This window comes from Crocodylus porosus, unplaced genomic scaffold, assembly GCF_001723895.1.
Source record: "Crocodylus porosus isolate Cpor-Errol unplaced genomic scaffold, CroPor_comp1, whole genome shotgun sequence".
Taxonomy (NCBI): Eukaryota; Metazoa; Chordata; order Crocodylia; family Crocodylidae; genus Crocodylus; species Crocodylus porosus.
Genome location: NW_017728929.1, coordinates 6,463,646 through 6,491,258, shown reverse-complemented (window position 1 = coordinate 6,491,258; position 27,613 = coordinate 6,463,646). Strand labels below are relative to the sequence as shown.

Below are 27,613 nucleotides of genomic sequence, written 5' to 3'. Positions count from 1 at the left end.
ACCAGTACCGTCCACTAGGGAAACAGGCAGCCTCCATACTATATATATATTAGTCATCAAAGTCGTGGCAGGCGAGATTCTGAGGGTGCTACGTTTACCCTAACATGACGGTAGGGGGCGCTAGGGAGTTCACGGCTGCCCCAGGCCCCGCTCCCTCACACCATTACCATTACCATCTCCTTTAACCATTACAAATCATGCAAAATTACTTGTATATAGTACAACCTATGCTTGACATTCGCCCAAAACCAAAAGGCTCATGATTTATCATACAGCTCATCAGGCTGGTCTCCAGAAGAGACAACAGTGTTTCAAGCCATAGTGACCACACAGCTCAGCACTGCTCAGTATGTGTGTGTGTACTCCACATACCTCCCATAAAAGAGCCATGTGCTAATTACCTTGTGACTCATGACTGGAACCGGTTGTTCTTGTCATGAGTCCCAGAATCCTTCAAATAATTATATACAGATGAAACACAGGGCAACCTGGTCCAGCTCCACCTCATGAAAGGCAGAGACACACTAATCATATGTAACAGGCTGAAAGAGGTTGGAAACAGAGGGATTCTAGGTAAACTGTTTGGGGCCCCATCCAGTGATGTTTGCTAGACATTTACGGGTATTTAAAAAACAAGTCTAATTGGAAATGGGAAAGGTGCAGCTCAGATGTGGGAGTGAAGAAGTTGCCAAAACATACTCAATGCGGTGGCTCACCATGACTTGAAACAGAGTTGGCACTGAGGGGGACTGTGTTTAATGGGCCCTACCACATATTTTATTCAGAAGGCCTCTAATAACTCATCCTTGTGAGAGGCTCTCATCTACTTTGTGGCAATGGGAGACTTCTTTCATGCTTTCCCACTAGCTGCTCCTCAGCCTTTTGGATAAGAGCAAGCATGATGAGGGGGCATCTGAACTCTAAGGTTTCTGGGCCTGGGCCTTATGCATAGGATGCCAAAAAAAATTAATAAAGGTTCCTATCGTCATGCTTGCCCAATATGGGGCATCTTTTTATAGTTATGCCCAGTGTTAGCTGCATTTAATCAACTTCACAGATGGTTTCCATTCCAGAGAACCTGCTGCTTTTGGCAGAAGTTTAATTATAGATAATGTACTTAGTGAGGTTTCTTTGTATGTGAATGTAAGATAAGGGCTTTTTTCCCCATGTTGATTTGGGGGGGACCTCATTTTATGTGTGTAAATATAATACATATAGAAAACAACTGCTTTTGACAGCAGAAGCTGCATCTTTGCTAGGCAACCTCTGCTAAGCTGGTAGTATTGTACTGATGAAGTCTCTGTAGTCTGGACTGGCCCAAACATTGGCAGGAACCTGGTATAAAGTCCAGCCTGCTGATCCTCCAGGAATTGGAGATTTCATTACTAGTATTTCAAAAAGCACTGACACAAAGGGAAGAGCTGCAATGTCACATTCAGCTCCCCATCCACACGATGATAGTAAAGCTAACTAACAGCACTACAGTGTTTGCGTGGCACACTCACTAACCTCAGTGAAACATTTGAACACAATGGCAATGAAGAAGAAATGGTTGGCACTCCAAGCCCCACATCTGGGAATGCCACACCCACTCTAATGTCTGTAGCAAAAAGCAAACTGCAAACGCTGTCACACCTGGTGTGATAAAGGCAAATAAGATATGCTGGGGAATGTCTATCTTAGGCCAAGTACTGGGAGCACTTATAACCACGTTAGCACTACAATCCATCTGGGTTAACGAGCCTCATCAGTGCTAGCTCAGGTCACTTTACACAGCACTTCATTATGCCCTGTAGACATACCCTTATATGTATGCAAATACAAGAGCATCATTACATAAACAGATCACATCTTAAATGAAAAAAGTCCCTCTTTCCCTTTAATCCACAAAGGACTGTCTCATGTATGAGACATTTCACTATTGTATATATCTGTCAGGCTTTCCCTTCCCCAAAGTACTATATCAGATCCTGGCCCTGCAACTCCCCACCGCCTATCCGGCCAAGGCAGTGCTGGCGTGAACAGCTGGGCCATGTGAGGGGAGATTCTAATTGCTGTTTAGTTAAATGAATGGATTATTTGTTCCAGTTGATGCACTTGTTACTGCATTAGCTGCTCTCCACAAATTTCCCACCTGTTTTCCTTTAGTGTGTGCAATAATAGCATTAGCAACAGGAGCCTCTCTAACCTTGGCTGAGTCTTCCTTGAAATCCAAGAGCCCGTGTCCCACTGTCAATATAAAATGCTTCCAAGCAGAAATACTCACCTTGCATAGAATTTTTTAAAAAGTCATTTTGTTGCGTCAAGTATCAGCCTCCCAATTGCAGAGGCTAGTAATATTTAAAAATGGGCAGGGAAAATGACAGACAAGATCACTTTGCAAGTATAGTTCTGAGAACAGAAACTGCACTTCGGGCTACAGAAAAGTTCCCAAGGAAACCCTTTGGTATTTTTCAGGAGCACTGGTGCAGTGTGGTGCCTTTTAGCACCCTTTTAAAAGCCCAGTCTGGGTAGGGTCATTTGGAGTCTTGCAAAAATATGTGCTTCTTGCCAGAAACCCTCCCCACCCACCCCCAAAAAAAAAATAAATAAAAATTTAAAAAATTGCCTGACTTTACTCAAACCATCTTCTCTCTGGTCCGCCAGAACTGCTTTCATGCAGCTGGCACTGGTCCGGTTGTTTGCCTCTGTCTTATAACAAATAATTCTTCCCAAGGAAAATTTTCCTGTCAGTCATTGAGACAAAGCACTGTTTTTGGAAGTGGCAGCATGGGGAGCAAGCTGAGGCCCAAGGACAAGCTGCAGAAAACACTAATGACTTGGTGGACACATTTTAGCTGGCGGGCATTTAAATAAACCTTTTTCTTCCCCCAATACAGAAACGCAGCAGCAAAGACAAGCACAGAAAGAGGAAGTGGCAGAAGGAAGAGAGACCCATTGTGTTTAAGCGAAGTCCAGGGATATTTGGAAAGCAATAAAACATTTGCTTAAAGATTTGCTGTTCACGGGGATAGGAGGATCATATTCAAGGGTTTCAGTGCAGCGCTGAGAAGGTCAATATAAATCTATCAATATTTCCACAATATTTCCCTGCTCTGCACTGACTGACGTTTTGCTCCACCCCCACCCCCTCTTCTTTCACATCCCCTTCACTCAACTTCATGCCACACCAGTCCCTATGCCTTTCTCCCCTCCCTCTTCTCACCAGCTCTGTCTTCCTCAACCCCTTCCCTTGTCTTCCTATGTGTCTAGACCCACTGTTTCCTACCTCAAAAAATCATGGGATTTACCAGACTGTCTGGTCTTCTGTGTTTGTACAATGTGCAGTGCAATGGGGTAGGCCCCTCGGCACCGGTGTACTAAACATGATTCATGCTTATAATAAAAGCCACAACACGGCCAGCTAACTTCAGGATACAGGATACAGTTTAATATAACTGCAGGGATTTATGCACATGAACTCCAAATTAACAGCATGAGAATTCCTCAGCTACGACAGTCAAACTCTTCCATAGACAGCACAGACCTACAGCTTGCCTTTGTCACTATTTCTTCCACAAGTATTGCTATGCTCTGTTGCCCTCCTCAGACAAGTAAGGACCAAAAAGCCCTAATACTGTTCACGATTTGAGCCTGCCTGCCTAAAAAGCTGTATCTTTTAGGTAAAACCACTCCCCTCTCCTCTCTGTCTTTCTAACACCCCAGCATTTTCTTCTTCTGACTCTGTGTTGCTCTGGTGCATAATGTGGGCATATGTTACATGACAATATTTAGGCAGGACTAAGACAGGAGGTTTGACTGACGTAGGGAAGAAGGAGTGTGAGGCTATTTCCTCTGGAAAGTCCTGTTGCTCTCAAGAAGCCACTTGCATTTTAGATGATGCTATAAAAATGGCAGCATATTATGCCTACTTTTAACAGGTCTAAATGCTTTTATGCAGTACAGGGTTATGAAAAAAAATCAAACCCCACTGTTGTAACATTACTGGACCAGTACTCTCAGAACTGGAGATACTGACCCAGCTAGCTGCAGCATGAGGATGCTTCAGTGTGGGGGCTGCTGGCTGGCTACCCCTGCACTGAAGCACCATCGTGCCCAAGCCAGCCCCTCACAGCACATTGTGCCAGGCAGGAGCAGCCCCAGGTTGGCAAGCCCCTGGGGACCCCCTGCCAGCTCCGACTTGGCTCAACATGCTACAGTCCCAGGCACATGTTCAAATAGCATGCCTGGGAGCAATAAACTCCAGTGCAATATGTTTCATATTAATTGCACATGTAAATGCGCCCAGTGTGATTAAGAATCCAAGATAGCTTGAAGGTTTACAGGGCTGGAAATTTCTGGACACATGGCAATATGCCATCAGTCACCGTGGATGTAACTGAACCTTTCCCAAGCAGAGTAAGTGAGCTGGAGAGCTGTATGATCATGGACCTTTTGCTCACAGATAGTCCTCAGCAGGGCATCAGCTGGAGGTAGGTTTGAAGACAGGATATGTGTTCACAACCTAGTGACTGAGAGTAGATTCAGACTAGATATCAGGAGGCGCTACTTCCCTGTCAGGGCGGGTAGGAGCTGGAACCAACTTCCAAGGGAAGTGGTGCTTGCCCCTACCCTGGGGGTCTTCAAAAGGAGGCTAGACAGCCACCTAGCTGGGGTCATTTGACCCCAGTACTCTTTCCTGCCCATGGCAGGGGTCAGACTTGATGATCTGCTTAGGTCCCTTCCGACTCTACCAACTATGAAACTGACTCTTTAGCCTTAATCACACTCTGATAGCAACTATGTATTTTTTTTTTTTTTACTGTTTTGTGTTTAAATACAATAAAAACCTTAGGAAATGGTCCAGCAAAAGACTTGAACAGAACATCAAGGCTGCAGCGAAGATCACTTGAAGTCAGGAAATGCAGAAGTAGGTAAAGGTTGAATAGGCAACCTTAACTCTGCCCCTGTACCTCTGCATCCCTCCAGTCTAATTACATGCCTACACACCATATCTCAAATGACACACTCTATTCATTAACATTATTATTCATCCCATTTGTTCTACACTGTGGGTCCTTTTTAGGGAGAGTGCATGCCTCCAGGAGGTTTTTCTTTGGAGTGTAAATTGGATTTGAGTTGATCCCAATTTTGTATCTCATTTCCTACTCTGCTGCTTTCCTGTTCTGCCCTGCTCAACAGAGGTTTTGCTGCTGCTTGTAATCTGAAGAGCCCTAAAGAGAAGTGAGCGTTTGTGCTAGAGCTGTTCCTTGAAACACCTGGGAACAGTAGAGTGTAACTGTTTGCAGCTGGTTCTCTGAGCAGAGAAAACAGAAAATGTCTGGTGTAGGTGTGAGTAGCAATTACTGGTTGAGGTTGTTGCTTTACTAGCTGATTAACTTTCCCAATACAGATAACAAAGACCTGTTTGCTATTTTATCAAGTTCAGAGCTTGCAGAGTTTGAGTTAGCACTATATCTCCTGGATGTCCTAATGCCTGGATTTTATTCTGGTTTGTGGATCTATAGATTTCAAAGGGATATCAGTTCTAAAAAGCCAACCCTCCTTTGATAAAGCTTGACTTCATATGTAGGTTCTTACAGTTGTTTTCCAATCAAATCAGTAACCTAAAGCCAGTAAGCCTTTGCAATCCGTCACCACATATTCCCTCTTTGACCAATGCAAAGTATAAGATCCAGTCTGTTACTGAGCCTAAGATTAAGGGAGAGGGTTGTAAAGCTGACAGCCAGAAGAGCAGGCAGTGGAAAGGCAGCGTGAAAGATTATAGAGGATCCAAATGGTTTTTTTAAGTTCCAGCAAATATTTACTAGTCAGTGCCCAGAATAAGTCCTGCAAACTATTTACATTTTCATGTAAAGATGCAACCAAGAGTCAGTCCCCATTAGAAAAGGTCATGATTTGCTCCAGTGCTTCTAAGCTCAGGGTTTCTTCTTGGCTGTTTTCCCCTCGCTCCTGTATACTTTGAGCATCTCTGGATGACCATTTCTCTCTCTACCCCATCTCTGAGAACTGTGCCTTCCTTTCTAGCCCATCTGCTGGAAATGCTGATTTGTGCCTTGATCTATTCAGGGCTTGTCTGGATTATCCTGGAAATTTCTTGGGTACCTGCATGGGGCCTGGCTAACAAGCCTTACTGTTCTACTCGGGCTCAATGCAATCACCAGATTTAGGGTCAAGAAAACACTTCTCCTCCAGTCAGGCTGGTAGGGGTGATGGGATTTTTTGCTTCCTCCATAAACAGGGGCATGAACCTCTTCCTACCATCATCTGGCATAGTTTAGACTAAGTTATTTCCTGTCCCTGCACTGGCAGGGCACTTTTGGTGCCCCTATCTGCTTTTCTCTTTACCTGAGGCAAATAGGAGAGGGTCCTCCCACCCACCCCAGAAGTGCTTTGTATCTGTAGCATGTAAGGAGAGCCACAGTGGATGTTCTTCTGGGCTAGGGACAGACATTACACATAAGCCAGTTTAAGTGATCGGAAACTGGTTTAATCCTGTAACAGAACAGATGTTCAATGCACATAAACCAGTTTGAAAATGGCTGAAACTGGTTTGAAATAAACTTGTTTGAATGTAGTATCAGACTTCACTGATTTGGGTCAAACCGGTTTATGCAAAGTCTGTCCCAGACCCCATGCTGATTTAAGTTAAATCAGACACCCTCAGCATCCCAGCATGCTTTCTGGGCTGAGTGGGGCTCTCTGCTCCGCAGCACAGCCGGCCTCTCCCCTCTGCTCCCTGGCTGGAGCTCGGCACAGACTGCAGGCATCCCTGCTCCCCCCACCCTCCCTCCCCGTCCCCTCTGCGTTACAGACACCTCTCGGCATTAGTTAGCAGACCACGTGCTGGTTACAGTCCAGGTCCGTGCTGTGGCAGAGGGGACAAAGGGAGAATCAACAGGTGGCTGACAATGTCCCTCTGTTTTCTTAATGATGAGATAAACACTAAGTTATGGGTGATAAAAACTGTTGCCAGTTCCTTGCTGGGCTGCTCAGAAGAGGGGGAAGCCCTCCCTAATCAGACTGTCCTGCCAGGGCCTGGCCAAACCCCACTCCCTCAGCTCAGCACTGTGGAAAGGAAGAGAGGGCTGCTCTAGTGCCTCCCAGCTTTGAGCCTGAGTCACTGCAGGCATGTGCCTGCATGTCTTTGATGTCTGTCCAGTTACAAAGTGATTTAGCTTAGCCATGTTAGACTAATCTGAAAAGACTGAATCAATTCAGGTTCAGGCTTTTTGACTGCCTGTCCCTAGCCCTGGACCCTTTCAGAGAAATGGTTGCCTGTGAGCCCAAGGGATGGAGAGCAATGGTCCAGGCAGATCCTTACAATGTTCCCATGATCCTATTTGTAGTTTATTCTCATCTAGCACAGACTTTCCTACTTATTCCAGCTTCCTCTCCTATTGTGCTGGTCATAAACATACTCCTCGCGTTCCTTCATTAGCTCCCTTAAACCCTAAAGCTCTAACTCCTTTCTCTCTGCTTCTAGTGCTTGTAATGCTTCTGTCCCACATCATCTCCCTCTGGAAATCCCCTTGTTTTCTCTCCTCATTTCCTCCTAACACCACACTTTACCTTTGCAATTGTCTTCCTCTTGCTATGCAGCAAACATCTTCCTCCTCCTTGAAGCCCACAAACCTGCTGCTCTGTTCTGAGCTTATAAGCATGGATTTTTTTGCTGTTGTCCTAAGCATCCTCTTCACTTGAGAGTACAGCAGAAAGCTTATCTTTCTCTGTGTTTTTTTTAAAGCCACACAGATATTTCCAGCCCTCTATAAATATTATTGGCACGTAGAATATACACACCCATGAATATGTTACAACTTCCTTCCTTCACCCCTCCCGACTGTGCATTTTTCTCTCCACTCACCTCGGCCAGTGCTGTAGTGCTGCAATTTATCACTGTACACTGCCTCTTTGCTGTAAGCACGCTTCCTGGGGAAAGAGTGGGGGGGAAGGAAAAAGCCTTGGTTGAGTAATGAATAAGTGGTGCATTATAATCTAGACCAGTCAGAGCATCCACAAAGAGTCTGAGTCAATGGGTTTACCTGCAGTTTTGTGGAAAAATGATTATTACATACCCATGCCAACATGTGCACACACCTCAGTGTTGTGATCATACATCTGCATATATAGAGATACACACATGCATGGACACATCCCCCTCCCCCCGTTGCTATCTATCCATATCTATCTGAAAGTAGGAGACACAAAATGGTCAGTGTCCCTAAGGACAAGGATGATAGGACACAGAATAGATTGGAGCCTTGGAATCGGCACCCACATTTTGGCTTTCTGCTCTTCTAAGGAGGAAGAAAGAGACAGGAAGCAATAGCACTCTGTCCATGTTGAAATCCCATTGTTCAAGTGAATTCACTGATTAGACTCCTATAAATCTGACACTGTCTCTGTGGTTTGTGTTCACTTGAATGCAACACGCTTCCCCTTCTTGTTTCATGTCTCACTTCTCATTGTGTTTTCATAAAAACTCACTGAAATATTTATCACATGCTGAGAAATGCATGGTCTCATCTCTGACTGCAGCAGTTCTGCCTTGGGAAACTTGAGTGCAAGCTTCATGGTCATTTGTAAGCTGCAGTTTGCTAGGTGTCTACAGCTCACTCAGCTGTAGACAGTGCTTAATGGAAGGCTGCAGCCTCACGTGTTCTTACCCTTTAGTATTACAAGGATTCCTCATTTCTCCCCAACAATGTGCCTTGTAAGGGATTCTTTCATTGCATTCCCTATCATCTCTGAATCTTGGCATAGCTCCTATCATGTCCGCATGGGACTTCACATTAGACCAAGCAGAGCAGTGAATAATTTGTTCTCTGAACAGCCTCACCACACTGCTTCTGTTGGTTGGTCAGAGGGGGCCCAAGAGCCAATGGCCCCTCCATGGAAACACTACCGCAGTGAGAATCCTCTCCCACCTCACCCCCCTCAAAAAGAAACAAAACCCAGAGTGTAAAAATCATGCCTACCTGCTGCAGACAATTGAAATAGCCACCAGGGAGACAATGAAGACCACACCAGCTGCTGCAGACCCCGCAATGAGAGGCAATTGCTCTCTCAGCTCGGACTTGTAGTCATCTGTAAGGGGAAAAGGCTGTATAAGTTCCCGTCTGCCTATATCAGCCCTGATGAACTAAGAGTGGATTTCTTGGGGACTATTCTGTCACTCTCTTCCTCAGAAGTCCCTTAGTGTACAAGCTGGCTTCAACAGGACTAGCTACGGAGGAAGTCAGCCTGCTACCCTTCCTTTCTTCTCATCGAGACAAAAAAATGGTTCAAGACTCCTAACTGTACAGGGAAATCTTTAGTTAAAGGTGAAAGATTGATGCAATTTGAAGAGAAACACTTGTAAGCATAGTGTAGAAACACAATGCCTGTGTTTGAAAACCATAGGTGAGGAGGATACAGCATTGGGCTTACCTAGTTCCTACATGGATTGCCAGGCCTGAATCGCATGTGCTTTGGGTTTAAAAGGAGGTGAAACAAGTTCCATAGGAATAGAGAAACTGCATATTTTTTAATCTTGCCAAAAGCGGAAGGCTGCTCCTTCCTTGCAGGTGAGTTCTGTGAGCTGCTGTGATAGCTGCTCTGCCACACTATACACTGCCAGGATACAGGACAGCCCTCTGGCGTCTCATGATGCCAGGCTTCCTGATACTCGATCCTGAGGTCCCTGGAGAAGGGGAGATGGGATGAGGACAACTGTTGTCCCTTCCTCTGCACTTGCTGCCAAGAGGGAGTTGACAATGGGCTTCAGAGGAGCTGGAAGAAGTCTGGCAGTGAGGCAGTATGGCAAGAAGGAGTGTCTAGCTGCAATTAGGTTGCGGGGCTAACTCCTTTTAAGCTCTTTTGGCATCTCACCATCATCCTTCTTTTACCCAACAACTATGATCCGAAATCAAGAAGCTCAGAGAGTTTAGATGCCTGTTCCCAGTCCTTCCTCCAGATCATCCTGATGACATCAGCATGCTAGGAACGAGCAGAAAATGTCCTTATAGAGAGTAATCTACCAAGTATCTATCAAGCGGACTCAAGAGCTTAAAAGAAGAGTTCTCCCGGAAACAGCTATTGAAATCCCTGGAACACAGAAGTAGATGATATATTCAGCTGCAATGAAGAAGCTAATTTCCCTGGCCACACTCAAGTATGCTCCTAAAAATGTACTGTCCGCTGAGGGGCTCAGAGCATTTGAATGAACCCTTCCGCAGGGAAAAAAAATATCTGGGATCAAAATGCACTCACTGACTTTGCAGGAGGGGAAGAATTAAAACCAGGAGTGGGGATATGGAAAGAACATGTCACAATCCAGAGCCTTGTGAAGGAGCTCAGTGTGAGCATCTGATTCTCATTTACATTAAGGCCTCTTTCCCCTGCATTTACACTTCATGTAAAACTTCTTTACACTTAAGATGCAAATGGGCCTAAGTGTAAGACTAACTGGTATAGTGAATGGAGCCTTGGATCTGGACTCCTGGGTCCTGGTCTGGACTCTGCTGCCAATGGAGAACTGCATAACGGCTCAGGACACTTGGGTTCTAAGTTTCTGGTACCCTCAGCAAGCCACTTCCAATCCCCGGGCCTCTGCTTCCCCTCTCCTTTGTCTGCTCACTGCAGCAAGGACTGTGTCTTTATACACATGCAGGGCCCAGAACAAAATACAGCCCCAATCTTGTGGGGGGCCTCTGGATGCTACCCAACTATCAGTAGTCTCTTTTTCCAAGAGAGACTCCCCAGCAGGTCTTGACAACAGCAATCTCCAAGGGGTTAAAATTAAATCCATTGAAAAGGAAGTGGTTAGCACCCTTTTATCTTTAGTTTTCTTTTCTGCAGCTAATTACTAGTAAGCAGAATTATCTCTTGTCTGCTACTTCAATCGGGAGAAATTCACATCTAACAATCAATTATTATTTAATAATCTAAAATATCCATTCTGATTACATTTCAATTAATTGCTTAGCTGAGGCACAATCTTCTCCTGGCTTCTCTAATCCTGAATATTCAAACCATTCTTTTTTCTCTCGTTTCTTTCCTTTCAGTCATTCTGTGTATTCTGCTTTTTCCATATTCTGTTAGATGTTTGCCCGACACAAGTATACACCAAAGGAGGTAGCAGAAGGCTGGCAACTTCAGTTAGAGCAGGAAGAATGAAAAGCCTGTTGGAGAAGGGGGGGCAGTTCTGTAGCTGACACACTTGCCTGAGATTTGGGTTTAATTCCCAGTTCTCCCACAGCCCCACTGTCTGACTCAGAGCGGTCAACTCATTCATGTGTGAGTGGATTTCACTTTGCCTGTCATAAACCCTCTTCGTGGCAGGGACAGGTACCCAGAGAGGTGATGGATTCTCCATCCTTGGAGGTTTTTAGACCCAGCTGGACAAAGCCTTGGCTGGGATGATCTAGTTGGGGCTGCTCCTGCTCTGAGCAGTGGCTGGACTAGATGTGACCTCCTGAGGTCCCTTCCACCCTCATTGTCTATGATGCTACGACAGTTTCCTACCAGGCATTTGTATCTACTGTAATGTGGCACCAAAGCTGTTCGAAGCTTTGACTTGCTATAGCAATCCAAATAAAGAATTAACAGTTTTGACACAAGGGTCACACATAATTTGTTGGCTTTGTCTTTCCCAAACAACAATGGCAGGGCTAGTTTTTACAGTGGCTTCTGTTTTTTGGAGCTAAACCTGTCTCTTTCAATACATTTCTTTACAGCACCTGAGACAATAGGACCCGAACAGGATTCTCTACCCACTTCCACAATATACATTAAAAGCAATGGGTGGGGATATTCAAAAGTGACTGGAAAATCTACATACCCAGTTGCCAATAGATTTCAGTGAGGTACTCAGTCCTTTAGGCTCCTTTGAAAATCCCAGACAGAGCCAAAGGAGAGAAAAACAACTAACTATAAGTGTTTATAGGTGAAAGCTTCACATATATACATGTCAGACTACTGATTGCATGGTTTCACAGGAACAATATAGGTAAGTAGCAGCCATGGTGTGTAGCCCTGCAAGTCTATAGATCGGAGTGATAACAGACACCGCAAGTCAGATCTTGAGCTGATGAAAATCAGTGTAGCTCTATTGATTTCAGTGGGGCAACCCATGCTGAAATACTTTACTGGATTGGAAGAAGGGTCCTCAGTATTTTGCAGGACCGAGACCTAACTGTATTACTTGCTCAGAGGTCTGACTGGGCTGGGAAAAGTGCAGGAGAGGCTGTCTGGTGTGATTTCTGGCACCTACCATTTCTGGGCAGGACAGAAATAGCACAAGAGGAGGCTTTCTTCATCAATTCCAACCCCTTCTGCTTAGGAACAAGGAGAGCCCCATTTGACAAAGAGAAGTAATTTCCAAAGGCTGTTCTCTTCACAATTAAGTATATTATAATTTGGAGTGGGGGCGGGGGGTGGGAATTGATGCTGAAAAACTGTGATGGGCTGGAACAAAAAGAATAGACCTGAACATCCATAGCCATTGGGAAACTTTGGGGAGTAAGGAGACTAAGGAGGGAACTTTGTGAATTAGGCCTTTCTGTACAATGTACTGCATTAGAGCTAGGAAGTCAAACAGCTGCATTCAATAGTGGATTTCAGACCCATATGCCCTGAAGAGCTTTGGAATAGATTTAAAAAGGCTCCAGGGCCTGAGGAAAGTTTCTTGTCACTTCTTTTGTTGATCTGAAGCAGTTTGTTCATTTCTAATCATGGCCTACCAAATCTATAACTAACAGATCATTATACAGAGTAGGAGAGAGCAGATATGGAAAGGCTAGCTCCTTTTAAAACTCTCTTTTCTATTCTGGTCTCTGCATCTTTTATTGATGTTATTCAGAGAAGTGCAATAAAACTGATTAAAGGGCTGGAAGGATTGATTTATATGAGATTCAAAGAGCCGAATGCGGAAAGCTTGGTGAAATGAGAGCTAAGGAGCAGGGGGTGGGGGAGTCAGCATTATCTCTATGGATCGGAGGGTGTCAGTGCCAAAAGCAAAGTGAACCAGACAAAGGGAGACCAGCAGAAGAAGTGGGATGGATGAGACTTAGACAGTGAAACAAAGACCTTCAAAGGAAATACTGGAAGCTCCACTGAGGGAGTGGTTAACGCCAGTCTGCACACACAGAGGAGGGTGGAGACAGCAATGCTGCAATAGCCAGGAGACACACAAGACAAGCTGACCTAATAGCTAGGAACACAGGTTCCTCCTGGGTCACTGACACTTGTCCCCAGCTATCTCAGGCACCCACATCAGAAAATCCTTTTCATAAAAAAACACCCTCCACCTTAAAGCCTGTGAGGCTTTGTGCCCTACTGGAAGGCTGTTCCAGGATATTCCTGCCCGAGAACTCAACCTGTATTGCTGGGTTCAGTAGTGGTTACAGACCCGGCTGCCTCTGTCTCCACCTAAGTCTCAACCCTCCCCTCCTTCAGCCTCTCTTCCCAGCTTCTCCCTCCTTTTCTACCCCTTGTCCCAATCTCCTCCCCCAACCCAACCCCACCAATGCTTTCAGGCCTGATTTCTTCCTTCTCTGCACACTGCCATCAGACTTCTTGCTGCCGGCCCTCCCATTTCTATGGATATGTAACCCAGTGGCAGGCAAACCATCACAGAACTTCTCTGTGCATGCCCCGACCGCAGCATCAGCACTTTAGCTTGACAAACTTCCCCATTCCCCCAGAACTGGCTCTTAGTGTCTGTCCTGGAACTGGGAGATGTGGGGCCAGGAAGGGGTTAATGCCCCTTTTTGGACCCACTCCCTCCTCCCTCACTGACAGGCCAAGGAGCAAAGCCAGGCAGGGTTGTGGGAGAGGCAAAAATGCAGCTAAATGGTGGGGTAGAAAACAGAGATAAGAGATTTAAAACAGATTACTCCTCCAGCTGGCGATTAATCAAACATCCCTGTAAATCACCTGGCTCTTGCCTCGCTGCCCCGCTGGGAGATGTGGTTTGGAGAGACAAGTTCATTTAATCCAATTACAGCTCAGAGCTTTAGCTCTAAATGCAATTGCGCATTCTCTCTTTTTTTTTTTTCTTTTTCTTTTTCCCCCTATCTCTCTGTCTTGCTCCTGAGGTGCTATTGCTACTCACTTACCATCCGTCAGCGTCTGGAAGCACATTTTCCCACTGTATTTCCCATAGCCAGCCACAGTCCGGGCTCGCACCTGGACCACGTACACCATCCCAGGCCTCAGCCCATCGATCCTGGCCGTATTGGTTTGACTCCGGGCCATGGATGAGTTGTACTCATTGTGGTCCTTTGGGGAAGATTTAAAAAAAAAACCAACATGATGGTGTCAATCAAAGGGGATGAGGGAGGCAAAATAGCAAGTCTCCATAGTGAGCTTCCCAAGCAGGTAGCCTATGAATGCAACAGTGGTGACCCAGGGGCTGCACAGGACAGCAGTCAGGGAGGCATTTCCACACCGTAAGACTGATGTAATGAAGGAATGAGATTCCTGGAGCTAGAGAGCTCTGTCCCTGATCTCTCAGAAGCAAGGGAGAGCCCTGAAGGAATATGCATTGGATTGCACCATCCTAAACGCAGCAGGCAATTAGTCAATATAAACAGTGCTGTGGCAAAACTCATTGCAGGCCTAAGTGACATGGCCAAAGGGTCAGAGCTGCTTCAGGAAGGACAGCGCATGCACAAGCTGTCTCAGCTAGTGGTGGCAGATCTATATGATGAGATGACACCCACCTCTGCTTACACTCTGCCCTTTACTGCTCATTGCATCTCAACGCTGGTACTAAATGCCCTCTCTGTTGGCTTTCCTGATTTTTATCCACAGGCACTGGGACTGGGGGATGGATACCCAGGGTGGCTGGGGGTGGGGTCCCAGTGTTCTCAGCTGCTAAGTAGGGGTAATGTTGAGATGCCACAAGGAATGCACATGCTTCTCCATCTCTAATGCTGTTGACAAATTCAAGAGAATTGAAAACAGCAACCACAGTGGAAAGGACACCTGACCCTTACAGGATGATGCAACTTGGGAATGGGGGATATGGTTTGATCAGACTTAACCTCAGGCTTCATCCAACCCTTATTTTTTCTATGGAGAAGCTCTTCATGGAGCTAGCCCCCCACCCTTTGTCTCTAAGTGCAATGTCACTGCAAGTGTCCAATGCAGCCTTGCTGAGCTCCCTTCCACCCCTGCAAGCCTCTGTCTGCCCCTCCTCCACATTGCCATGACTCCACTGTGTCACTGGTTTGCTTCTAGCAAGGGCTGGATTTCAGAGGGTTGTTTCAGCCCCGTGTAGGCATAGGATAGTTTAAGGGACAGCATATTTGCCAGCAAGCGGGGGGGAGGCCTTTCAGCAGGTCGATTGCGACATTGAATATGTGAATATTACGTAATAAGGTGGGATTCTGGTTCCACAATGTGTTTAATAGTGCCTGTTTTTGTTTTTTCCCCTCTGATAAAATGGATAAGGGGCTCCAAGAGTGGGTGAGGGAACTTGCAATTATATAAGAAACAAGTTAAATGATTTCTAAATGGGTTTTCAGGAATTCACAAGTGATTTTATTTCTTCTGTGAATGTTAGGAAATTTTGTAAAAGTGAGTTTGTATTAACTTTGTGAAACCTCAGGTGCGTTTTGTTTACTTGTAGTTTTTCTTAATGTGTTTCATAGTGACAGCTTTTTCTAATAAAATGTTTTTAATATTAAAAAAAAAAAAAAAAAAGGTTTGCTTCTAGCAGGTGGAACCTCAGGCTGCTTCTCCACTGGGCTTTAATGCACTGCCCCAAGCCAAAGAGCATTTCCATCTAGTGGCGTCAATGAGCTGAGTTCCTGCCTCCCTTACCTTGCTACTGGAAGGGAGAGGGAAAGATAGTGGCCTGCAGCATCCAGCTCTGGAAGCTGAGCTATCCAAGGGGGTGTTGAGTGGCAAGATGTCCAGAGGAATCTCCTCAAAAGATATGCAGTTCGAAGGGGCAAAAAGGAAAGCTGGGGAGATCACCCAGAGCAAAGGAGGAATGGGGATCTCTGGTTGAGTCCACTACAGAGACTGGCAGTTTTTTGCATGGGGCATGCACTTCTCAGCTTTATCTATCTGTCACATAGATGGGTCAAACAACCCTGGAAGGGATTTTTGACCACTATACATCAGTATGGTTTGCATGGTGCAAACAGCCAGGTGGAGGTGGAACTGTGGAGGCCGGCTCCACTGGGGAATAAGAACAATAGGAGGAAATGCAATAAAAGAACATTCAATGTCGGGGTGAAAAAATGTGTCTGAGGTCTAATGGTCCAGCCCTGAGGTAGAATTCCTTGCTCTGGAGCCATTTACACTAATACACAACTCAGGAAACCAGGCTTATAAGGAAAGGCGATAACCTGTCCAATCAGACATTCGTGGCAAGCACTTTGCTGGGTTCAAAGCATTTACCGAGTGCCTAAGTGCTGCTGTGGCTGCTACTGCGTGGGTAAAAAAGGTCATTACAATGAAGATCTGTGAAAATATCACCTAGAACACGCCTGAGAGATTCGCTGTGAACAGGCGACACTGCTTGCGGGGCTATTTTATATCATTAATGAATCACAACCAAATGAAAAAATCAATTAAAATCAGCAGAGGCTGGGCACCTTTGTAAAACTCAGCCATACTATATTTCTTTCCAAGGGACAATGGCATGTTCCTGAAGTGACAGCCTGTGGGCAAAGTGCCATGACTGCCTCCGGCTCTGAGATCAGAAGAGCCTTTCTGCAGAAGTGATTAAGGAAAACAAGCCCCCAAGTGAGCAGTCACCTTGTAGTCTCCCATCCCATCTGCCCTTTCCATGGAGGTTGCAAAGTCATTGCCTCTGACCACGTAGAAGCACAGTGCCTTGCACAACAGGACCCTGATAACAGTAGAGGGCATGAAACACTGCCACACCACCAATTGCTAAGGCATTTGCTGGTGCTGTGAGTGCTAGCCTGTCACCTGGGGAGAAATTAGGTTCAGGCTGTCTGTCAGGATAAGGATGCACAGTTGTCTGGGAAATGTTGAGGTCTGATAGTGGCCTGTGGGTCCAGAGTGCTTGAGATGTGCAGCACCCTCCAGCACAACAGTACAGGACAGGCTGGGACAGCAAGGGCTTGGCAGGACACAACCCAGGGACAAGGACTTTGTGTTGGAGGAAACCTAAGCAGAACAAACCTGCAACAGATGCCAGACTGTATCAAGCGCGCATAAAAGCACAGGTCATGCAAATCCTTAAGCAGCAATTTATTACAACTGCCGCTCTATGCAGCTCTCTATAGTTTTGTGTAGACTGGAGTCTGGGGTCCTGTTGCAGCATGGGACTGCTCAGCCTAGGGTAAGCCGAGGCCAAGAACATGCATTTTTGTCTTAAATGCCTGTAGCCTGTTTGTATTAGTGTTCATGACCATGTTCAAGCATGCGGGGGGACCTGGCATTCATTCATCTCCTAAATCCATCATTCACCTAAATTTCATCAAAAATCATTTATGTCCCATCCTACCTATTTCACTAGTCCCCACCCAACACCCAATGTACTCCCCAGGGCTGCACGTTAGCATACACATTGAAAGCCTTTCCACTGACTTCAATGCCCCTGGATCCTGCCCATGCTGAACAAGAAAAAAAAGCAGAGGTGGGTCAGAGCCCTGCATGTTCCCGCCCCGTCCCCTTCTTTCCCATGCTGTCATTCAAGCTTACGGTGGCTGGTCTTGAGCCCACAGTGCTGCTAATCTCGGGGGTGCAGATCCGGCTCACCTTCTCATAGTAACGGATCTCATAGTCCAGGATGATGCCGTTGGGCTGCTCCGGCTGAGGCCACGACAGCGTGATGCTCCTCATGGTGGCACTTACCTGGTGCATGATGGGCACAGTGGAGGGAGCTGTGAAGAAAGGAAAGAACAGGAAGTGCAAGAGAAGTGAAAATCAACCCAAAGGGGAAGGAAAATAGCATGCTCTGAAGAGAATGAAAATAAAATGTCAGGGAATTTTCCTGGGAAGGAGCAGAACAGGACAGGGAAAAGGGAGGAAACGGTGGGAGAAAAGTGAGATATTACAGAGAATATTGCAACTGGCTGCACTATCAGCAAACATTTAAAGGGGCCACAAGACAATCTGAAGACAACAAACAGCAAGCTGAACGTGGAGGAGACAGAAGGAGGGGAGATAAAGAAGTGCAGACAGGGTCTTGCTGAGAAACACCTCAAGAGTAAATTATGCATTTCTAAAAAAAATGAAAGGAATTACAAAGATCCTGAAAGAGCATTATTTTTCCTGCAGTGCTACAAGTCAATGAAGCAGCCCCTGAAACTGAACTTGATCTCTGGTTTGTGGGGCCAGAATAAAATTCACAAACAGTCCAGCTCCCTTCCCCTGGCTCAGCACCTCTCCCTTCACCTTAGCTGAAGGTGGCAAAAGAGAAAAAGTTGGGCGGCTGAGACTAATGACAAATTATAAAAAGCAGCAGATCACGTTCAGGCAGAACAAGCTGCACTCTCCTATGGGAGGGTCAGGGCATCAAGCTGATTCTGGAATTGTAGGGCCAAAGGTTGCTCTTGCTGAGCAAATTGGGGGTGACTGGTGCCTCCTGAGTCTGGGGGGCATGATTTGTGGGAGGGCCCGTAGCTGGACCAAAAGGTCCATATCCACTCGTATACTTCTGTGCTGCGGCTTAGTGTCCCCCCCCCCCAAACGTGCTGCCAGCCCACATGGCAAAAATACTACCCTGTCCTGAGCAGTGCCAAGTCAGAGGTCAATCTCAGGGGGGTCACGTGCGCCCTGCCCCGTGCCCCTCCTATCAGTTGCCTGTGGAGCAAATATAGTGCTAATGTTGGTTTCCAACTGAATGAAGTGAAAACGATTTGCAGGGTGTTTTTTTTTTCCTGCAGAAAAAACAGGGGGAGATGTCTTGGAAGATGCAGAAAGAAATGTAAGCCTCACCATGGCCAGACCTGATGCTGACTCACACGCCCAGTCTGAGACCTAGATAATTCTAAATAAAAAGCTTATCTCTGCAATAGCATGTGCCTCTCTCTGTGCTCCTTCATCCTGTAGCTGTCACAGCAGGATGTCTTCCTCACTGCTCTGTATTGCAGCCCATGTTCAGAACTGACTCCCTTTGGCTAGCTTAGATTTCCTGGTGCTCAGGTAGGCTTCTCGGGGCTCCCGATATCCACTCCACAGAAGTCTGTGGAAGTCAAAGCTGGCTTTCCTTGTTCCCCAAAAAACTGGTAGAAGGTGGAAGAAGGACTCCACTAAAACAGGGGCTCTTTACTATATCTCCTCTTTAGCCTCTTGCAGTCTGCCAACTGATAGATAACAGCAGATGAGGCCTGGGGAGACACTGGTAGAGGGGGCAAACCAAAAGCAGCTCTCAAAGAATAGTGAGAAAAGCAGAGAAGTGGGAAGGGGTATCTTATACATCACCTCTGACTGGCCCCGTGAATCCAGGGGAACCTCGGGGCTGTGCTGTGGCTATGTTATATCCTTTATTCACATGGGTGAGCATTTAATCACGCAGATAATTCCATTGACTTCAACAGATCTATGCGTGCGGGTAATTGAATGGAAGTTGCAGTCTGTCCCTAATTATGTACAGCAATCCAGCAGCAGCTTAAGTTGCGGTAACTTGTCACCCCCTTTCTGACCTAAGTGGTCAGCCAAAAATTCAGGGTCTTGTAAACTGTTTCAGCTAGGAGGAGAAATGAGGTGAGGGAGCCAGGTGTTTCTTTGATGTAGGCCTCTTTATGTACAAAGAATGTCCAAATCTTGTTTGCCTTAACACAACAGCAATCAAAAGAGCAGGCATGTTTTATTCATGGCTCCAAGCTCCTTTTCCAGCCAGCACTAAGCTGGAAAGCACTCTCATTCTCAGGGCCCCTTTCTCACTGCTTGTTCGAACTCTGTCCATGGCTTTCTTGCTCTCTGGTATCTTCTTCTCTCAAACACAGGGATACAGCCACAGCCCTATCAAGCAAGGTCTAGCACTGTAGTTGCTATATTCATGCCTAAGAAACTCATAGCCTCTATGGTGTAGCTTCTGGACTGCCCCTCCATGGGAGCAGTGTTTTAAACAGTAGTCTCTATTGTTTCAGCTACTGTTTAACAAAGGATCATTTAACTTCTCCCTCACTTAAGCTGAATGGCAGGGTGGTTTTTATACCTACCAGCTTCAGTGGGTTTTATCCCAGCCCATACCAGTTCACGTGGAGAAACTGGAAGAAAGTGCACATTATGCCTACGTGGGAACTCCCTCAACTTTCTTAGGCCCTTGGTGCTCGCCTCTGAATTTGTCTCCCTTGTATATTCTCTGACAGCCCCCGTTTCCCTGATGGAGAATCTGCACATAGCTCAGGCAATATGACTTACGTTTCATTAAACAAGTTAATTTTCTGTCTGGTCCTCCAGAGACATCAAAGTCTAGCTTGCTGAAGCCCATTGAAGCATGTGCTGAGGGCTCTGGAGACACTGAATCCTTAGAGCCCAAGTGCAGAGCTCCCCCCTCCACTCCCCCGCATCTTGTCTGCAGGGAGCTGGGATGCCAGCTTCCTCATTTCCAAAGAGAAAAAGGACTTGAGAATCACTTTTATGATGGCAAATCTGCAGTGATCTTCTCACCAGCCAATCAGCTGTGCACAAGGTAAGTCAACCAACAGCTGTCAGGTGCTTATAACTTTTAGTCGTCTGCAAGCTCACTTGGGCTTGGATCCTCTGTCTATTAAGAAAGGCATTCTGCCCATTCTGCCCTTTACCCACCTTGGGTGCAGCCATTTGGGGAAATGTGCTACATAACATCGACAAATTCTGATGGATTTTCTGTGGTTGCCGAGCCACTGAATTCATAGAGCTCAAGCTTACAAAGCCAGACGGGACACGATGACCTCCTAGCCTGACCTCCTGTACAACACAGGCCATCCCACTGTCCTGAATGAATCCCCAGTGGAACTAGGGCATGTCTTTGCAAAAAACATTCAATCCTGATTTAACCTTTTCCAGTGTTGCAGAATCCACCACAGACCATGGGAAGATTTTCCAGTGGTTAATTACCCTATTAATAATATACACCTTGTATTTTTAGGCCCAATTTCATTTATGAAGACAGGCTGATGGAACTGGGATTATTTACTCTGGAGAAGAGAAGACCAAGAAGGGATTTAATAGCAGCCTTCAACTACCTTGAAGGGGGGTTACAAAGAAGATGGAGTTGGACTGTTCTCAGTGGTGACAGATGACAGAACAAGGAGCAATGGGCTCAAGTTGCAGTAAGGGAAGTTTGGGTTAGATATTAGGAAAAACTCTTATGAGGAGGTTAGTAAAGCACTAGAACAGGTTACTCAGAGAGGTTGTAGAGGCTCCATCCTTAGAGGTTTTTAAGACCAGGCTCGACAAGCTTTGGCTAGGATGATCTAGTTGGGACTGGTTGTGCTTTAAGCAGGCAGGTGGACTAGATGTGACCTCCTGAGGTCCCTTCTAAGCCTCATTTTCTATGATTCTATGAATGCCTTTCAAAGAAGCTCAATGCAGTCTATTTTCCCTTATGGAGAAAGACAGGGTTTCCAAGCTCTTATTAAATATACCCTACTTGCTAACCTTCTGTTATACCTCTGACCTGGATTCTGCCATCTGCAGAATCAACCTAATGGGCCTCTTCTTTAATCACAAGGGAAAACAGTGGGTGTTGCCACTTCTTCCACGTCCCTGAACATGGGGCTATTCCACAGATGGTACTACATGGTAAGCATCATCTGGCTCCTACCATTAACAACAGTTCATTAACCCATCAGCCCTTCCCAAACCACACTTTTAATGTAATGGCAAATTTACAACTCCCTGCCTCTCCTTCCAGAAGGGCTCTTGTTAAAAGAAGTACATGTTTTGGGTACTATATTACCCATATCTGTACAGCTCTACTGAGCACCCAGCAAGTGAGCTCTGCAACTGTATAACTGTTTCTTAGACATGTCTACAACAGTGATTCTCAATCTGGGGTCTCACAAGATCCTTATGAGGGTACCACACAATATTAGCACTGTTAGGTGTGCAAACACCTACATGTGATTCACAAGATAAACACAGAGATTTCAAATAGGAATCCATAGTGTCAGACACATTCTGACCTGTTGAGGTCATTCTTAGTTCTGTACAACAGAGACATTGCTCTATTATTTCTTCTGTAGTCAAGTGACAAGTGAAATCTAAGAGCCAGCATTTTCCAAGGGGTGCTTTGAGACTGACAAGGGGTGCCTCGAGTCTAAGATCAAGAACTGCCAGTCTGCAATAAGTCTTCTCTGTCTTGTTTCTTCTCCTTCTATGAGTTGTGTCTTACTACCTGGAACAAGTTTTACTGGCTATAAATGTTAGACCTTCTTAAAACACTTTCTGCAAAATACATGTGTAAGACTACCCACTGTACAGGCCCAGACCATTGAGAACCATTCAAAACAAGGTGATAGGGAGCACCATAATACTACATACACTTCCCTAACTTGTCTGCCTCTGTTCCAGTTATGGTAAAGATAAGAGCAAGCTGGGGCTCATCTAAATTGTGCCAACTGGAAACAGTGACCAGGGACTCTCTGTCTACTGAGAGCATGTGGAACACAGCAGTATTCTGCCCATGCCCCTCACTTTCAAGCACGCCACCTATATCTGGGCACAAGGAGGAGTCTACAAGTGTGTAACACCAGCTTTATGCTCATGGGAAGCTTCCTTCTACCTTGGGTTTCTGGCCCCTGTGTACTACTGAAGGGATTAACTGTACTACATCAGCGGTGGGTCCTGGCTCAGATTGTGGAAAACCTGACAGCAACTGCTGGGGATAAGTCTCAGACAGCCCCAATGGCCAGATCCAGACAAGCAGATGTAGTCAGCCCACCCACCACTGACATGATACAGATAAGTCCACAAGGGCCAGAAAAATCAAATCTGGCCTTAAATGCCCATATATATCTATGCACAAAAAGAAGACACTACGAGAATGTTAATGCTGCACATTTAACTGCTTCAAAATCAGGAAATGACAGTGCTATGGTAGCAGAAGGTACAGTTCCTCCTGGCCCTTGGACAGAGGTCAAGGTCAGTGGTGGCATATCCTGCACTCAGGGGAGACAAAGAAATGCATATGTGCCCCTCTCCAGCACGGCAGAACGGACCAGGGCCTTGTGCTCTCACTTTCTGTCCTGAGCATCCACACAGTCCGGGAAACCACTGAGTCCTTTGTGCATCCAAGTTTACATGCACAGCTTACACATGCACGCTGGAAACCCTGGTTTCATCTTGCGTCTAACGGCAGGGTTTTTAAGGCACCATAAAAGTAAACCGTATTGAAAATGATTTGCATCTCCTATATGCAGACTGTAACACCCACGATGAGACACATCCACCACAGATGGAAAATAGATATTCTTTCTCCATGGATGATTGAGTTCAGCCCCTTATTTTTATGCTCTTCTTCCTGCTCTCAGGCTGCGCAGCTCATGCCTCTCAGGGAATTCACCGAACTGCAGAATCCCAGCTCTCTGAGCCTGTCAGTGCTTTTCCCTTCCAGCGGGAGATGTTTATGGTCCAGCACGGCCTTTGTTTACCCAGCACATTTAATCCTTCATTTTTTATCTTTCCACATCCGCTCCATGAAGATGTTAATTTTCTGAAATTAAACACTTAGCTTGATTGCTGTTTTGTTAATTGCTGCATTTTGCTACCCCCTGGTGCTCCTGGCTTTTTAACATGGATAATGCTGGGGAAATGATCAGCATCAGATTGGTGTGCAGGTGGATGGACAGCAGCTCATACGCCCCTCTGTCTTTGCCTGTTTGGATGTATCCCCACTGACCAGCATCAGTGCAGCCAAGCAGTAGAACTGGACCACATCAAAGAAGGAAAAACTTTCACAAAGCCATGACAGGCAGCTGGTTTACAGAAGGGAACAGGAGGAGAGGCACTGGGTAGGGACAAGGCAGATACAAAACCAGCTCCCCTGCACTCAGTCTTCCACATGCTCCACAGTTTCTCTGCTCCAGTGGTTTCCGGGTGTACCCATCTCTTCAATGGATTTCCACGGTTGAGAAATATCTTTTAGGGGCAGAGTGAGATCACTACATTTGGCACCTGCAAGGAACTGGAGGCTAGACCAGTAGGGCCGTAGGCTGTTAAAGGTTATTTCATAGGCAGGACAAAGGAAATGATTAAGCCATTGCACTACACCAAACAAAGTCCCTTTTGGAACAGAGCATCCCATAAAGATATATGAACCTTGAAGGAAGACAGAGAAGAGGTATTACAAGTGACAGGCCTTTACTCTCTTGATAGGCTGAGCACTTAAGGCTCGCAAAAGCACTCAATATTGAACCCCCTGTGGTAAATGGCAAAACTCTCTTGATTTCAACGGCAGATGAATTACATCAGTATTAGTCCCTTTAGAAAAGCCCACCCTGAGCACATCCAGTCTGGAGAGCAGGAAGCATTAAGGAGAAAGAGCAGTCTTCTTTCTGGGCAGACAAAACCTAGGGCTTAGTTCAGGCACTGCCTGGACTAAGCATCAATGGGAAAATAGGGGCCATCTGTACACAGACCTGGATTATGCTAGGATGTTCTCAAGGGAGGAGCCTGAAAAGCTCACACCCCCTCATCAATGTAGTGATTCCAGCCCCATTGTTTTCCTGGGGAAAGAAGAGGACTTCTGTTGGCAGAGCTGGTACTTTCCAAGGGAGAGCTGGTGTGACCCTGGCAGAAGAAAACCTCTGTCTGCAGGGAGAGGTGCTTCTGCCCGCAGAAGTCTGCCTGAACATTGCTACCATAGCGAAGACAAAAGCAACATTTAGCATACACTAAACCTCAACACAGAATAATATCCTGAAGTACAGACTGTAGGCCACATGCCTGATTTCTAGCCCAGAAGAAAATCTGTTTTTGGGAGCTATCACTCCCAGAGACTGGCAGGATCCGGAGTTAGATCCAAGGAGCAAAGGGGAGGTACCAAGACACCTGGCACTATCCCAGCATGTCAGCACAGACCTTAACAATGGTAACCCACTTGCCTGCAGGCATGACATGGATCACTTTATTGGAAAGTAGGAAGCAAGAGTGTACCAGCAAGGACTGTGAAGGAGTTGCCTTCCCTTGGCAGGAAGTACCTGTCAGGAGAGCATGCCCCTTCAGTCAATTTTCTATAATTGCAGCAGGCTGGTGTTGCCCTTTCTGCCTCTGGAAAATCCTGGTTGAGGGCCAGAGCTAACCCTGAACTGGGTGTCTGTAGGTGCGTCTGCACAAGACATTTACTGCAGAGCTGCCTAATTAGCTCTGTAGTAAAGTCTCTGCATCTACATATGCTAGTAAACTAATAAACTTCACTGTAGGACAGTACTTGTAAATACAAGTACTATCCTACTGCAGAGTTATTTACTGCACACCAGCATATGTGTAGACACTGATGGGGCACAAGGATGCTTCACCACAGGGGCTACCTGTAGGCTAGCCTGGCATTGAAGCACACTTGTACCCCAGCAAGCCCCACTGAAGCATGCTGAGCTGGGTCAGAGCAGCCCCAGGCTGGCAGGTTGACCCCTAGGCCCCCTGCCAGCTGGAGCTGCTCCAACCCAGCTCAACATACTGAGATCCCTGGTGCACGTTCAAGTGATATGTGCCAGAGTTTATTGCTTTGAATGAATTGCATGTGTAGATGCAACAACTATGTGCAACTCAGATGGGATCTGTCTGGGAAGCATCTACAGGACTAACACACAAATCTCAATGTGGGGAATAGCAAGTCCTTCCCCACAGCAATGTCCATGGCAGAGGGAATCCTGGAAAGAGTGACACCAGTCTCCACAGCAGTGAGAACTCGTTCCCAGCTCCCAGAATTTACCTGTCTACCTCCCAGTATACCTGTTAGGGTATAAGGGAATAAGGGGGCGATTTTCAAAAGGGTCTGAATGATATTGCCCCATTGGAAAACAGTGAGGCTCAGACTCCTAGGTTACAGAGATGCTTCTGAAAATGTTACCTTACTTATGTCCGTGAACCCATATTTAAGCTGGTGCTCGGGAGTCAATAAATTTTCAGAGAAGTGGAACTTAGCCCAGGAAATAGAGAAGCTAAGCAAAAAATCTGAACTATACTCCTTGCCAAGTAACTGCCATAGCACACTAAAATAAAACAGACCTACAGTTTGCCCCCTCTTACACCCGGCAGGCATATTGATCTCAACAAGGTTGGCCAAAAAAGTGTGTGTCAAGACAGATTTGAGCCCAGAAAGCTTTATATGCTTAGGAAAGGCACCATCTTTCTCATTCTTTCTCTTTTTCCTTTCCTATTCTTTATGTCCCATTCCCTTATCCTCTTTTCTTCTCTCACTCTTAAATTTGCATGCCTTCTCTCTCTCTCTCTCTCTCTCTCTCTCTCTCTCTCTCTGTCTATTGGGTCAATCTGTTTTCCTCCATCTGTTTCTCTATAGCAGATAGTACTATAACTTGGTGATATCTGTGGATATCTATTTGTCGACTAGAAGAATCACAAAGGAAAGGAACCAGGACAATGGGCAATAAACAGGTGTGTGATACCACAAAAGCACCACCTCCAGGAGAAGCCTTGCACCCTTGGATCATTTCGCAAGGCTTCAGAGTGAGGCTGCGAATGAATAAGTATTGGAATAGCTAGAAAGGCAATGTGTGGGTGAGTATTTGGATGGAAGATGGATGGACAGAAGGGCAGATGGGTAGATAGCTGTTAGAGAAGAATGAAGAGAGAGATTGATAGTGAGATATATTTACGGGTGAATGGGCAGACAGATGGTTAAGATAAGTGTACAGATCTGGATGTCTGGATGTTCTTACGGACTGAGGAAAGGGATTCAAGTTTGTTTCCATTAAAAAGACTTAATTGGCCTCATTATACTGAAGGGAATTGACAACAAATACTAGACAAATCCAGCGCACAATGTTTCTTCTGTCATTTACCAATATTTAGAGTCCATTTTTCCCTATCTCTCATGAAGGATTTTAATAGAATGACACACAGCTTCTAAATAGGCTTTTTCACTGACAGACAGTTTGTGCAGACATAACGGACTATAATAACATGGTGCTTGCTATTTTCTGCCTTAGCAGTAACATGTACAGCTTAGAAGTATACCATGCTCTCAGGTCAGTAACAAAGAGAGGACCAGCTAAACTAAAACATTAACCAATGCTGACTGATTCACTGCAGAATCTGCACAATCTGTTCTGACTGTACACCCCCATTAACCTCCTTTTATTCCCCTTCAATATCCGACACCCCATCTACAGCCTGCTTAAACAGTTCCTGAATGTTAAAACCTCACGTGTAGCAGTCAAATATTTATTTATGTTTGTGGTTCCTTAAACAGTGATACCACCCTTAATGCACTGAAACCTAATGCATTTCAATTAGGTTATTATAGAGCCCATCCCAATACAATGGAAATATTTCCATGTTAATACTCAGGTTTTGCAACAGAAAATAGATGGGGAGGGAGGGAGGAAGAGATGGATGAACAATACTGACTGACAGGCAGAGACAAAAGAACTCAATGAAAGAATAGGTGAAAAGACAACAAAGAAACCAAGGGAAACTACCCGGTGTGGGGGGCTGGATGGACAGACCAGTGTTGTTGGTCTAGGTGCTT

General features: G+C 45.8%; 1 protein-coding gene across 5 annotated transcripts in view; it reads right to left on the bottom strand.

Annotated features, from left to right (window-relative positions):
• The window catches only part of EPHB1 (EPH receptor B1), a 321,721-nt gene that overhangs the window by 69,519 nt on the left and 224,589 nt on the right, over nucleotides 1-27,613 (bottom strand). For 3 of the 5 annotated variants that reach the window (XM_019542959.1, XM_019542963.1, XM_019542960.1), the window contains 4 exons: nucleotides 17,674-17,855; nucleotides 14,103-14,265; nucleotides 8,982-9,090; nucleotides 7,868-7,932 (listed from right to left, as the gene is read on the bottom strand). In XM_019542959.1, coding sequence (XP_019398504.1) covers nucleotides 7,868-7,932; nucleotides 8,982-9,090; nucleotides 14,103-14,265; nucleotides 17,674-17,855 — 519 coding nt within the window. The remainder of the gene's footprint in view (nucleotides 1-7,867; nucleotides 7,933-8,981; nucleotides 9,091-14,102; nucleotides 14,266-17,673; nucleotides 17,856-27,613) is intronic. The other 2 variants (XM_019542961.1, XM_019542962.1) reach the window with 1 other exon arrangement.